Source organism: Lissotriton helveticus, chromosome 1_1, assembly GCF_964261635.1.
Source record: "Lissotriton helveticus chromosome 1_1, aLisHel1.1, whole genome shotgun sequence".
NCBI lineage: Eukaryota > Metazoa > Chordata > Amphibia > Caudata > Salamandridae > Lissotriton > Lissotriton helveticus.
This window is the reverse complement of record NC_136057.1, coordinates 5,117,991-5,133,604: the sequence shown is the minus strand read 5'-3', so window position 1 is coordinate 5,133,604 and position 15,614 is coordinate 5,117,991. Positions and strand designations below refer to the sequence as shown.

General features: G+C 42.3%; 1 protein-coding gene across 7 annotated transcripts in view; it reads right to left on the bottom strand.

Annotated features, from left to right (window-relative positions):
- Positions 1-15,129, bottom strand: part of LOC144806278 (collagen alpha-1(XII) chain-like) — a 655,546-nt gene extending 640,417 nt beyond the window's left edge. For 2 of the 7 annotated variants that reach the window (XR_013606560.1, XM_078673523.1), the window contains exon 1: positions 12,949-15,108. Coding sequence is in view for 4 of the 7 variants with exons in the window: in XM_078673523.1 (XP_078529649.1) it covers positions 12,949-12,958 (10 nt within the window). In the remaining 3 variants the exon portion in view is untranslated. Of the gene's footprint in view, positions 1-12,948 lie in introns of all 7 variants that reach the window. The other 5 variants (XM_078672946.1, XM_078673317.1, XM_078673198.1 and 2 more) reach the window with 4 other exon arrangements.
- Positions 15,130-15,614: the final 485 nt, after the last annotated feature.

Sequence of the window (15,614 nt, the reverse complement as noted above, 5' to 3'; positions counted from 1 at the left end):
ATTATGTCCAGCCTGATCTTTACGATTCTGCTCATGCATAGGATTGCCTAGGATGGGGTAAGGAATCAGTTGAAGTCCCAGTAGATCAGACGGGTCCCTATGTTACAGCACATGTTTTGGGTTCTACGGCTCGGTTTCTGGTTGATACAGGAGCTACTTGTAGAGCTTTATCTAAACAATTGGTTCCGAGGGCTCCCCTGTCTGGCACGACTATTACTTCGATAGGTTTCGATGGAACACCTTCCCTTAGCCCATTGTCACAACCACTTGCATTTCATGTTGATAAGTTTACTGCTCCATGTCCATTTTTGCTTTCCCCAAATACACCAGATAACATTGTGGGTCTTGACATGTTGAAGTATTTTAGAGCCACGATACGATGCTTCCCTGAAGGAGTGCGTGTCATTTTGAAAGATAATTACTCCGAGCCTGAAAGAATTTGTTTTGTTAAAGAACATATTGCATTAGCTTCACTTCCCAAAACTTTGTGGGCTACCTCAGACACTGATGTGGGTCAAATGGTTATCCCACCGGTTCAGATTAGTGTCAAGGAGGGAGCTGTGTTACCTCGTTTGCCACAATACAGGATCTCACAGGAGGGTGAAGAAGCACTCATCCGTATTGTACATGATCTCATCCAAGTTGGGGTTGTTGAGGAAGTCCCTTTTAATGTTTGCAACATCCCGATTCTTCCAATTTTGAAGAGTGACACTGATACACGAGTTTACAGGTTCATTATAGATTTGAGGGAAGTGAACAAGATTGTCGTACCACAGTATCCTTTGGTTTCTGATATCACAACACTTCTTACCTTGGTTCCCCTGACTGCTACTACATTTTCTGTAACAGACTTGAAGAACGCTTTCTTTTCAATCCCTATTCATCCTGACAGCCGATATCTGTTCGGTTTCACTTTGAATAATCGATCGTATCGATTTTGTAGAGTTCCTCATGGCTATACTGAGAGTCCAAATATTTACAGTCAAGCATTAAAAAGAGAACTTGATTCTTTTGTTTTGCCCGAAGGTGTGGCTCTCATACAATATGTCGATGACATCTTGTTAGCAGCCGACACCCCAGAACAGTGTGAAAAAGTACGCTATCTTTGCTTTCTTTTCTTGCTTCACGTCATCACAAAGTGTCTAGAAAGAAACTGCAATATTGTAGACCAAAGGTAACCTACTTAGGTCTTCTTTTGTCTAAGGAGGGACGTGCATTGACATCAGATCGCATACAAGCCATTTTAGATATGCTAGTTCCTACTACACAGAAAGGTGTATTTTTGGGTCTTACTTCGTTTTGTAGACAGTGGATTTTGGGATTTTCACACATTTTAAAGCCCTTGTTAGCACATTTGATGAAAGATATCCCCATACCTCTTCCATGGACAGATGAATGTGAAAGTGCTTTTCGACAGTTACGACAAGCTCTTTGTTCAGCACCAGTGTTAGGCACACCAGATTATACGAAGCTTTTTACACTTTACATACATGAGAAAGATGGGTGTGCATTGTCAGTTTTAGTCCAGTTACATGGTGATAAGCAACGTCCTTGTGCTTATTTTTCAGCAGTACTTGATCCTGTTGCTAGAGCATTACCTGGGTGTTTTCGTTCAGTTGCGGCAACAGTTGTGTCAATATGGCAGAGTGAGGGAATAGTTTTGTCACACAAGCTGTTAGTGCTGGTACACCATGCTGTTGATGCCCTTTTGAATCAAACAAAGACGCAGCATTTAACTAGCGCGCATCTGACAGGATACGAACTGACATTGCTAGCTCCTCACATTACATTGAGGAGATGTGCAACTTTGTACCCAGCTACTTTGTTACCGTATCCGGTGACTCAGCCTCAGTCACAAGAAACGCATGATTGTATATTCCTGACGGAGGAACAGACAAAGGGTCGCATTGATCTGCAGGATACGCCCCTTCCAGATGTGGATGGTGAATTGTAGGTTGATGGGTCCTGCTTGCAATTACCAGATGGCACGACCTCAGCCGCGTATGCAATCACCACGCTTGAAACAATAGTGGAGGCAGCTCGCATACCACAGAAATCGGCTCAAGCAGCTGAACTGATAACTTTGAAACGAGCATGTGAGCTTAGTGCTGGTTTATGTGTGAACATTTATACAGATAGCCGCTATGCTTTTGGAGTAGCGCATGATTTCGGCCTACTCTGGAAGGAAAGAGGCTTTCTTACATCTCACGGAATGCAGATAGTGCACGGAGAATTAGTGCATAATCTCTTGATTGCATTGACATGCCCAAAGAAAGTAGCCATAGTGAAATGTAGCGCGCATAAGAAAGTAACAGACAAGATTGGACAAGGAAATGCCTTTGCAGACCATGTGGCACGTGAAACTGCGGTGCAGAGAAACACTACTCACATGTATGTAGTGAAGTCACAAGGTTAGAGATGGGATGTATGACGTTACAACTCATACTTTTACAACGCATGCCATTACAACGAATTTTTTACAACGCAAAAACTTTTACAACGCATGTATTTACAACGCATGTTTTTACAACGCAGGTACCTTTACAACGCATACCATTACAACGTAAGTATTGGTAAGTATATATTATTATTTTTTAATTTAAAATAATTGAAAATAATATAATTTAATTTAATTTAATTTATTTTATTTTATTGATTTAATTTAAATTTAATTTTATTTTATTTTTACCTTATACCCCTGTACCCCAAAATCCCAAAACTGACCCTGAATCCTAAAAATACCCCTGTACCCCAAAAACCCATAACTGACCCTGAACCCTAAAAATACCCCTGTACCCCAAAAACCCCAAACTGACCCTGAACCCTAAAAATACCCCTTTACCCAAAAACCCAAAACTGACCCTGAACCCTAAAAATACCCCTGTACCCCAAAAACCCAAAACTGACCCTGAACCCTAAAAATACCCCTGTACCCCAAAAACCCAAAACTGACCCTGAACCCTAAAAATACCCCTTTACTCAAAAACCCCAAATTGACCCTGAACCCTAAAAATACCCCTTTACCCAAAAACTGAAAACTGACCCTGAACCCTAAAAATACCCCTTTACCCAAAAACTAAAAACTGACCCTGAACCCTAAAAATACCCCTTTACCCAAAAACTGAAAACTGACCCTGAACCCTAAAAATACCCCTTTACCCAAAAACTGAAAACTGACCCTGAACCCTAAAAATACCCCTTAACCCAAAAACTGAAAACTGACCCTGAACCCTAAAAATACCCCTTTACACAAAAACTGAAAACTGACCCTGAACCCTAAAAATGCCCCTTTACCCAAAAACTGAAAACTGACCCTGAACCCTAAAAATGCCCCTTTACCCAAAAACTGAAAACTGACCATGAACCCTAAAAATACCCCTTAAAAAAACCCAAACATATAAAATTTAAAATATAATTATATACTTACCAATACTTACGTTGTAATGGTATGCGTTGTAAAGGTACCTGCGTTGTAAAAACATGCGTTGTAAATACATGCGTTGTAATGGTTTTTGCGTTGTAAAAGTTTCGTTGTAATGGTAGTGCGTTGTAAAAGTTGCGTTGTAATGGTTGTTTCCCGGTAAATGGCATGATGCTAGGCAAGAAGTACGAGAGATACAGAGGACAGCCTCTGACAAAGAACGTGAGCAGTGGTCTGAAGAAGGAGAGTTAGATGACGAAGGTTGTTGGAGAAATAAACAGATGGATAGATGGAAGCTGCCGATAGCTTTCGTACAACCTATGGTCCAGATGGCACATGGGTTAGCACATGTTGGAGCTTCCGTAATAACGAAAATGCTTACGCAAGTTTGGGAGCATCCAGAAATTGCTAGCACAGCTAAAAGACTAGTACAGTCTTGCTTGATTTGTTTGCAATATAATCCTGGAAAGGGAACGCGAGTTCCATCTGGAGGTTTTGTTACACCGACTGCACCTTTTGAAGTCCTGCAAATGGACTACATTGAGCTTAAGCGTTGTAATAACCTGAAGTATGTTCTAATGGTGGTTTGTGCTTTCAGTAAATGGATTGAAGCATACCCCATAAAGGATAATACTGCTATTACTACTGCTAAGGTGCTATTGAAGGAGTTCTTCCCCAGGTTCGGTGTCTGCAGACTTTTATGGAATGATAACGGACCTCATTTTGTCGGGGAAGTTATCAAGTATGTCTTGAAGGGATTAGGAATCCAGCTGAAGTTCCATGCTGTGTTCCATCCACAATCAGCAGGATTGGTGGAAAGGTATAATGCTACTCTGAAGTTGAAAATTGTGAAAATTCAAGCTTCTACGCACTTGACTTGGCCAGATGCGTTGCCATTGGCATTGTTGTCCATCAGGTCAGTACCACATTCTAGAACAGGTCTCACCCCATACGAAGTGGTATTTCGACGGCCAATGAATATTTGGGGAGTTCCGAAACCGAGTCCTGTGTATGATGCAGCTTGTGTCTTAATGAGAGACTATTTGGCACAAGTAACTGACAGTTTGGTTTCCATTCATCAACAGGTTCGAGAAGCACTCCCCGATAAATCTGAAGGTGAAGGCCATGAACTCCGTCCTGGTGATTTCGTGATGGTGAAAGTATTTGAGAGGCCGAGCAGCTTTGAGCCGAGATGGCGTGGACCAGAACAAGTGCTCCTTGCTACGAGGACAGCGGTTCGGGTTACCAACAAGAAGAATTGGGTTCATAGCACTCATTGTCGGAGGGTATTATCGACCTTGGTGGAACCTGCTGTGTTGACCGATCATCGAGAGATCTTGACCACGGAGAAAGGCCCTGCTGTATCACCGGACGGATCTGCGGAGTTCTTCCTGGACCAGACGACTTCTGGAACAACGCGATACAACTTGAGACCGAGGAAGTGATCTACAGTTTTGTTTTTTGATAGAGACTGGTTTAGCCTTGGGTAGTGGAAACGGAATCCCAATATGACAAGGGGGTGGGATCAGCCCTGCATAGTGTAGAGACACCCGTCTTCGTCTGTGGCGAAGAAAACAAGGTCTACCCACGGAGAAGAGCTCATTGACTATTTTTGTTTTTGTTTTGTTCTTGTAGTATCTTTGAGAGAGTTGACTCTGCTGCTATGATAACCACTAAGAAAAAGATTTTAGGAGTGTTAGGTGTTTTTGTTGTTTTGACAAATATAGCAGTGATTACTTGGTCTATTGAAATGATGATCCCTGCTTGTGAGTTTTTTGTGGTGCCTACTACTCCAATCCCAGAAGAACATCAGCATTTTACTCTTCCGTATCAGGAGCAAAAGCATTGAGGATCTTATCTCAATAATACGTTTGTTCAGATGCTCCACCATACTCACAATGCAATGAATGCAACAAATTGTTGGATATGTGGTATGCTTCCAGCACATCAAAAGAAAGGTGGAACACCGTTTATTCCACTTCCTTTTTCACATAATGGTTCTTGTCGAGCCTGGTACACTCTTCTTTTTGCAACTAGGAAACCTGCAGTAAGTGGGCTTCTTTTCAGTCTGAATAAAGAGTGTTATCAAGATGAACATGGGTATCCTCAAGCAAATGGAACTATATGGGAATGGGAGGAATACCGACCGGACAATGCTTCTACACCATATGTTTTCACCCATACGAGAGACTCTACCACAAGCAACCAGTCTGTAATCACTGTCACAAGGACTAAGGCAGACCTGTTTGTGCAAAGTACTGGACGAATTCCAGTTGGAACTAGTGATTGTGTTACTGTATTAAATATATATGGAATAAATGATAGTTCGTTCTTGGCTTCGCATAACACATATCTAGTATGTGGAAGTCATGGGTATCATAGACTACCGGTAGGGTGGTCAGGTATATGTTATGTTTCTTTCCTATTGTCTCCTGTTTTTCAGGCACCTGCTTCATACCATCGAGATTTTAAACTGTTTAGAAACATTTCAATGAATCGTTATAAAAGGACAATAAGAATTGATGACGTGGATCAAACTGATACTAGTCTGCAGCACTATGTTGATTTTAATTTGGGCCTGTTTCCTTTTGTGGGTGCTGCATTAAATAGCAGGAAAATACGACGATTGACTAGAGTTGTGGAAGCTGTCACTAATGAAACTGCTATAGCTCTTGGCAATATTACAGAGGAGTTGCAAATTGCTAGAATTGTAACTCTCCAGAATAGGATGGTTCTAGATGTTATGTTAGCAGATAGAGGAGGAGCATGTAAAGTTATTGGTAGTAGTTGTTGTGTTTTCATCCCAGACAATTCGCCTTCAGTGTATGAAGCAATTCTTAAACTGCATAAGATAGCTACAGATATTCATACCAAAAATGGCTCTGGGACTTTTGCTGGATGGTTTTGGGCTCTAGTTTCTGCTTGGGGGTTGGAAATTACTGACTGTACTATGTATCGCAATTGCAGTGATTTTCACCTGTTGTATGTGTATCCACTGTGGCCCAATGCTATGTTCTATGTGCATAAATGCTTGTATACCATACAAAAGGAATGCCGTAAAAGCACAACGCATGTTGGATAAGGAAGTGACTAACATAATGAGTATAGATATACGAGAGGAGTGTTTAGATTACCCTAAAAGAGCACATGTCTTTAGCTAACGCTAAAAGGGTCATCTGTTGTAATTTAACAGCGATTAGGTTGATTGTTAGCAACAGACATCTTAGTTCTAGTCGTTATCTTGACATTTAGCGGACACAATTTTGCATTCATGGCAGCCATTTTGTCTGCCACATGCTACCTCGTGTCGACCATGTGCTTTGTCCTATCTTCCTGCCCATGGCACTTGAATCTGCCCAGCAACAGGCTATTATTAGCATCCCCTTGTTTTGCCGCTGACCGTTAGGGTCCACATCTGTTAGCGATTAACCCTAGATTGGAATGTGTTAGCCGAAAACCTAAGACTGTTAGCTCCACCCACTGATCGATTGTGCTTCTCGATATTACCTTATATGTACATAAAATGTGCTCTTATGCTTTGTACCGCCTTCTTTTGAGCCCCTGTGTGGTTATAAATAAACCACACACCCCTAGTTCGGGGTGCCACTTCTTGCAATGCCACAGGGTACTGTTTGAATTGTAGCACCACCTCATGAGGTGTAATAAAAGTTATGTTTTGTATTTCCAGTTCCTGTGCCAACTTCTTTCATCTTGTCTGAGGACTTTGTGCGGAGAAGGGCGAACCCCTTGCACTAGCGGGCCTGGCAGAAGCTTGCTACGACAGTGTGGAGGGGCTAAATCCATACTTTAAAAAAAAAATGCCCCGAGGGGGTGGCGGTCCCCGGGGCTGCGGGTAGGGGGGCCGTAAGCCCCCCCGCATACTTCAAAATAAAACCCCGGGGGGTGGCGTTCCTCGGGGCTCGGGGAACCTTACAAGCCCCCCATTATATAAAAAAATTGCCCCCTGGATTTGCCCCCCAGGAGCTAATTAAGAATAAAACGGACTTCTAGTTTTCTTTTCCTTTTCCACCGGTACATGGGGAAAAAACGTTTTGGTACTCCCTTTTTTCTTGGCCCCCACTTGACGAATCACCCCCAAACTTTCAGGGAAGGAGCGGAGCGGAGCAGGCTATCTTCTTGGAGAATTTCGCTAAGATTCGTCCACCAGCGCCAACGTTATTCCAAATAGAATATTGTGGATTTCCTATAGTAACTAGGTCCTAACTATAACTACCTACTGGCAACCGCCAGTAGGTAATATATATATATATATATAATAATAATAATAATACAGAAGCTTGTAGAGCGCGAACAGCTACCTCTGGGGAGGTGTCCCGGCGCTAGCGAGTCCTACAGCAAGAGTGAATAGTCAGGAGAAAGATTAGGATTATTGCATAAAAAGCCAAGTTTTTAGGAGTTTCCTAAAGCTGGCTTCTGACGTGACGGATTGGATGGCAGTTGGCAGGGTATTCCAAAGTTTTGCTGTGCCGGCCGAAAAGGACCTGCCTCCAAGTCTAGCTTTCCTCACGCGCGGTACAGTAAGCTTGAGCAAGGAGTTTGAGCGCAGCTCTCGTTTTTGGTGGTAGCGAGGGAGTCGGAGTTTTAAATAATTGGGACACGTGCCTTTTAGCGCTCTGAAAGCCAGGGTCAGCACTTTGAACTTAATTCTGCTTGCCACTGGCAGCCAATGCAGCTCGTGCAGATGCGGAGAGATGTGCTGCCTGAAAGGGACACGTTTTATCAATCTCGCAGCCGCATTCTGCACGATCTGTAAGCGTTGCACCGCATATTTGGGTAGACCAAGATAGAGGCCATTAGAATAATCGAGTCGAGATGTGATTGTTGCGTGAACAACCGTTTTTCGGCATTCGACTGGTAGCAGGGGCAGAAGTTTCCGCAAATTTCTAAGTTTATGCAGGCAGCCAGCGGTGAGCTGTTGTATATGCGGCAGGAAAGACAGGTTCTCATCCCATTTTACTCCGAGATTTTTTGCATGGGTTCCGGGAGATGGGGCAGGGCCCATTTCCGTTGGCCACCACAGATCTGGGGGGGGATGTTTGAGATTACCGAAGAATAGCACCTCAGTTTTTCTCGCATTCATTTTGAGCTTGTTAGTGTTCATCCATTTGGCTACGTCTTGAAGACAGCCCCTGATTTTACTGAAGGCTGCCTCAGACGTGTCTGAATATGGGAAGACTAATTGAGTGTCGTCCGCATAGGATATTGCCTTGACCCCCCATTTGGCAATCAAGGTGAAAAGCGGGGCCAAATAGAGATTGAACAACAGGGGGCTGAGTGCCGACCCCTGTGGGACGCCACACCAAAGGTTTTTTGGTCCAGAAGAGAAGGGACCCAGGGCCACTTTCTGGGAGCGATTGGTGAGGTAGGAGAGTAGCCAGTTAAGTGCTTTGTCTCCAAGGCCAATGTTCTTAAGTCGGGTCAACAGTCTGCTGTGATCTACAGTATCGAAAGCAGCTGATAGATCCAGGAGCACCAGCATAGCTGATGCCCCTGAATCTAAGGACCACCTGATAGACTCGGCAACCTCAATGAGGGCCGTCTCAGTGCTGAAGCCGGCCCTAAAACCCGATTGAGTGTCATGTAGGGCACCGCTTTCTTCAATAAAATTGTTTAACTGCCGTTGAATCAGTTTTTCAAGCATTTTGCCGGGGGCTGCAAGGAGAGAAATGGGTCGGAGATTGCTCAGGTCATCCGGTGCACCTTGAGGTTTTTTTTTCAGCGGAAGAAGCGTGGCCTGTTTCCAGCAGTCCGGAAACGTGCCCGTGGCAATGGACGTGTTCCATATGTGTAAGAGGGGAACTGCGATTGCTTCAGACATTAATTTCCATAGTTTAGGTGGGCAAGGATCATCAGGAGCTCCAGATTTACATTTTTGTATTTCTTTTACTGCCTCAGAGAGGGTAATAGGCTGAAATTGGTTTAAGTGGGGAGTGGGAACCTCAGAAACTCCCAACTCATCCAATACTGTCGGCTGGGGATCCGTAAAAGTATCATACACTTTTAAAATTTTGGTGTCAAAAAAGTCTGATATAGATTCACAGAGTCTGACCGATGGGATAATATCCGTCTCGATAGCTCTGGGTTTAAAGAAAGATTGAACAATCTTAAAAACTTCTTTGCTCGATTGTTCCGCCTGCAGAATAGAGGCCTCAAAGAAGATTTTTTTGGCTTTTTTGATGGATAGATGTAGAGCATGAAGAGCTTTTTTATAGCGGGTTTTGGCTAAATCACAATAATTTGCTCACCAGAGGCGCTCCAGTTTTTTGCATTTACTTTTTTCGGCCATGAGCTCAGGGGAGAACCATGGAGCCGAGGGTGATTCTCTGTGTGACATAGCAATACTGGCCGGCGCTGTAGAGTCCACTACTTTGCCTATCCACAAGTTCAGAGATGCAGCATCGGAGTTTACATCAGAGGTAAGGGGTATGGGGTTTGTTCGAAGTGCTGGACACAGTATGTCCGCTGTTAGATTGTCCCATTTTCTCCGCACATAGGATCGTTTTCCTATGCTCTTAGATTGGGAGGGGATTGAGATGGCCATGGTGATTAAGTAGTGGTCCGTCCAAAGCAGTGGTAGCGGAGAGATGGCTGTTGTGTTCAATATGTTGGAAAAGAACAGATCCAACATATGCCCCGCCCGATGCGTGGGGCCAGCAATAACTTGAGTTAGATTGGCCGAATGCAGGGTAGAGATAAGATGAGTGGCCTGTGGACAGTTAGGGCTGTCGGCGTGCAGATTAAAATCGCCGGCTACAATAAAGTAGGAGCGGTCTAGCGAATTTAGGACTATATAGTCCATAAGCTCACACAAGGCTGATGTCGGACAGTCCGGGGGTCTGTAAATAACTAGGCCTGTAAGAGACAGTTGAGGGGTAATTTGGAGGCAGAAATGTAACCCCTCAATGCTTGTGAATGTGGTGGGAGTGGAGGACAACAAAGTACATTTCTCGTTGTAGATGAGAGCCACTCCACCACCTCTACGGCCTTCCTTTCTATTAGAAAAACTCATTTTAAAGCCTGGCGGGATCGCTAGCGAAGTGGATGCCATGTTGTCTTCATTGAGCCATGTCTCTGTGAGGCACAAGGCATCCCATTGTGAGTCCATTATAAGCAAGCATAAATCATCAGCATGCTTGGGGAGGGATCTGCAGTTAAGTAGACCGATCCTGAGCTGGATGGAGGAGGTGTTACAGGATGGTTTATTAGCTATTTTGAGAAGTGAGGTTGTATGAGAAGGGACGATGCCTAGAGACTTTTGGCAGCGAGGGCAGTGGGGAGGGAGATCCAGAGTCGTCAGATTGAGCTCAGGCGACTGACAGGTAGTGGCAACATTCAGTGACCGGAGCTCCGCACCAGACCAGACTATCCTTTGTTTGTGTGCAAGGGCACAGGCAGCATGGCTGGCGCTGGTCGCGATCCGGCCGCGGACGGGCGCAGACGGGCTTGCCTATATATATATGTGCGCTCGCGTGTAAGGACACGGTCACACTCGCGGGGAGAAACTTGAACTCGCCTTTCTTGCCACAGCGTGCTTGAATAGCTGAGGAGCTCAAGAGAAAGTGATTCAATCCCATTTCGCCGTGGAATTCCTGACGCGTTTCGAAGGCTCCCGCCTTCTCTTCAGAGGATTTGGCGAACTGATGATGGATATATATTGATTCCAAGCATTCCTTAACCTCCAGAGACGGCAAAAAAGAACGAGCAAACTTCCCTTTGTGGCAATAAAGAAACTCTTTATTTCTCTCTTCTGCCTGCCATGACGCGTTTCAGGCGATACAACGGCCTTGATCAAATGCGGCTGGTTTTGCAGAAAGACTATTTTTATATTTGCTAAACCCGTGTCAAGTGATAAAACAACATGGTAAACAGACTGAATTCTTATACAATGGAAGAAAGTGCATTCGGTAAGTGTATACCATTGAGCATTGTACCTAAGTACTTTATAGTCACAATGTATCCGAATACCACATGCACAGAATGATCATCAGTGTCATAAAAAGGTTATCTATATATAATCAAACCATTTTTATGTGTTCAAACTCAACCACTTCCATGTATTGTTTTCAACAGATGAAACATTGTATTGAACTTACAATTATACATAGGAAAAACCTGGAATTTCAGAAGGAAACTAAAATGAATAAATAAATAAATGTATAAATATATAAATAAATATATGAATATAAGAAATAACTGTATATATATATACCATGTTAAAATATATATCTGTACCCATGTCAGCTTAAGTGCAATTGGACTACTCATAAATACATCGAGTGTCCAGCTGATATATCTTCAAGGTAAGGCATGTACAATACATAAGGGGTCCTAATTCTAGAAAACCTCCAATAAATCTATGCATGAGATCACTCTAGTAGATCTTTAAGATGTAAACATCCTGAGAATCTATGTAAGTTTGTATGTACTTCATGTCAAAAACCTTACAACACGTCCTAAAATAAATGATGCTACCTATAAGCAATATGTTATAATGTACTTTTACTTAATACACCCTCCCTGCAAAAGTTCTCTCCCTGCTGCTCAACCACTGATGATGTCAAATGGAATGTTGATAGTGTTTGGTTTAGAAGAGTATGTCAGTTAGTGTGGAAGGGCTGAGCTGTGGAGAGCCTGCTCCTGGTGGGGCATTACAATGGATCTGACTAACATCTAATAAAGCTGTGATCCTATTCTACACGACTTGTCACCACTTCTTTCTTCATTATAACACTGGCGACGATGCAAAGAACCCATGGAGCTACCTTGTTTGGATTTGACTTGTGTAACAGAAGTAAAAGAAGCTGATTAAGAAGAACAAGAAGTGCTTTTAAAAAGAATTTAAAGATTTGGGACTTAAAGACTTAAAGATATCAAGTAAGTGGAATGGATGAAACTAGGCACCCCATACGCCCCACCAGTGACCCTGTCAACGGTCGCCCTCAAAGCTTGGTGTCAGTTTCTTCCCAATTTGAGACTATATAATTACTGAATTGAGACACTCTTGACATCGATTCTAGAGTCTTGTTTGAACTATGCAGTGAAATTATTCAATAACCGAATTTTGACTACAGCTGTGCTATGTCCCTGACAAAGAGAGAGTAATTTTTAAATGAGAGTGACAATACAAAGATTTAGTGATTTTAGCTTATGCTCAGAGGCAAAATCGGGCCTCATAGAGAAGTGAGTCAATTATACCTGCCATTCTTTGTTTAGTGATCGAGATCATACCGATCTGAATGGCTTGTAGTTCAGGAACTGAAAATCGAGCCTCCGTGTAGATTGAAAGATGATTACCAGCCACTATGTGTGCCGATGAAAAATCGAGCCTCAGAGTGTGTAGTAGATAAAAACCAGCTGCTGCCGGGATTGTATGTGACCGGAGAAAAAAAAAAATCAAGCCACGAGAAGAGAAATACTTAACTTCTAGCACTGGGTGGTGCTGATGTGTTTTCTACCACATACTACAAAGTAATTTTCGCTTTGCCTTCGTGAAAACAATGTGTTACCTGCTTCCATGCTCGTCCTGCCTTCGTCTAAAAACGTCTGGGTCCTGTGTGACAGTTGACAGTTTCCCGTCTGGAGTCATCTTTCCCCTGCCATCTCAGTTAGTGACTGATTACGTCACAGAATCTTTAAGGAGTGTTGGTGAAATTCTCACGTCATAGAACGTTTTGAGGGAAGTGGTCAACAGAACGCTTCTCACCTACTCTGGTCTCTCGATAACATTTTTATTTCTACGCATGTGCAAGGTTCTCATTTTGCGCATGCGCGGAGTTCTGAGAGTCTGAGTGAAACGTTTGAGCTGCATAGAATATCGGCGGTTTGCAAAGAACATTGGCAGCATTTCCCTACGAATATGGCAGCAACAAGTTACTTATCGCGTTATGAACTTGTTGAAAACACTCTACTTGAAGGTACTATTGTCTGCATAATGTCTTGCCATACTCGGGAGCATAGATCGAGCACCAGTTTTTATTACATTACGTCATGGGTTTTTGATGACCTCGGCTGAGACAATTTGAGAAACAGACAAGCCATCCTGTTGTATACTTTTAAGACCACAGTAACAACATTTTTGTTTTAGCCTTTTATTTTCTTCTAGAATGTTTAAATATTAATATTGAATATTCTTTTTCTATTCACCTCATGCAAAAAAGGGTGTCTTGCATACATGGTTCGAAAATGGCATGTACAACAGAGAAATTATCCTTTAATATGGTTTTCTTTTAATGTTGGACATATATAATTTTGGAGGTTGGTAGTTATTCCAAAATTGACTTTGTTGTGTTGCGTATGTTGTGATAATAGTTTTTGTGAGTCTGCCATAAGTTTAGACTTATCCTTAGTTTAGCGAAAGTGTCTTGTGGAGTAAAGATTACCCTACATTTTTGAGGATGCCATAGGTTTTTGGGTTGCCCTACATTATGTATGTATGCATGTTATGTGTGATAGCTACACATGTGGGTTAAGGGATACCCTAAGTTTTGGTGTGCTTTATAATATGTTTATACGCTACATAGATTGTGTGTGACGGGTACACACGTAGAGAGTTACCTTTGATATGGACGTGGAAAGTTTACCTCTTGTGTAACTTCTTCCATTTGGTTTTGTTTTTACCCTGTATATGGTTAATGCTCCAAGTAGGTGTTTGGGCTGTGCATTGTGGTTGTGTACGTTGAGTTTGGGGATTTTTACGATATAATTACTTTGGTTTTAAGCAGGCCTATAATATGTTTGCTTTGGGTTAAGGGATACCCTGGATTTGTTTTATGTTTTTGACTGTGCATTTTGGTTGTGCATGTTGGGTTTCAATTTTCTCTTAATATATTTGCTTTGGGTTTTAGCAAACCAGGATATGTTTGCTTTGGGTTAAGGGATACCCATATTGGTTTTTAGAGTGTTTGGGAAGTTTTATTACCCTTTCTTAGCTTGGGTTATGTCTTATTCCATTTCTTTTTGGTAGACCTGGTTCTTTCCTTGGTTTGTGCCTTAGTTTGTGGTGCATTTGGCTACTCATATTGTGCCCGTAGTTTGGGACGTAGGTTTTGTGGATAGTTTCCACTGGTTTTGATGTATATTTTTATTTAACTAGCTTTCTTTTGTTTGTGATCATTATGAAAGGGAGATGGGTGTAGCAACTGAGTTCTCATCCATTTTCCTTTGTCCTCATATGTATGTTTGGCAACTTTCATACATTTGTTGTTATGATCATTTTTAATATAGAGATGATATATAAAAAATTTCTTATTATTACATCCTCTTTTGTAGGAAGATGTATTTTACCATCTTCACATGTGTTATTTGTTTTCTATCATTATGAAAGGGGGATGTGTTATAATGTACTTTTACTTAATACACCCTCCCTGCAAAAGTTCTCTCCCTGCTGCTCAACCACTGATGATGTCAAATGGAATGTTGATAGTGTTTGGTTTAGAAGAGTATGTCAGTTAGTGTGGAAGGGCTGAGCTGTGGAGAGCCTGCTCCTGGTGGGGCATTACAATGGATCTGACTAACATCTAATAAAGCTGTGATCCTATTCTACACGACTTGTCACCACTTCTTTCTTCATTATAACACAATACCTCAAAAATGTGCAAAAATTGCAGGAAATTGCAAAGTGCTGCTAATGTGCAAATACACTAGAATCTAAAAGTGTTATAAAAACAAGACCTATTTCAAGTTATATAGATACTGAGGTTCTACACAGAGGTGTCATCTAATCTTATGAAACGATTTATTTGTAATCGAATATCTTAATAGATATGTAGTTGCGAGGTAGGTGTTAGCTTAAAGCAAATAAATAAATACATATATAAATAGAAAAAATGGTCAGGAAAACTGAATTCAAGTTTACTTAATCTAATACATGGACAAAATCCACGCCTGGATGTGCACGGTTACAGAAAAGTGTACAGATCTACTGTGGTATTTAAACCAAGAGGGGCCTTGCTGTCCAGTTCTATTATTGCCAGAAACCGGTCCCAGGATGCTTGTTTCCGGTCCAGGGAAGACATGGCTTGGCAGTTCGGCTGACTGTTCCTGTGAGGCACAGGGTCAGACTGATTTGCATATGGCCATGACTGAACTGGGGTGGCAGAGTGAGCTAAAGAATGGTGATGGATTAAACCCAGATCAGTTGACTGGGGGTGAGTGTTTGATTTACTCAAACGCT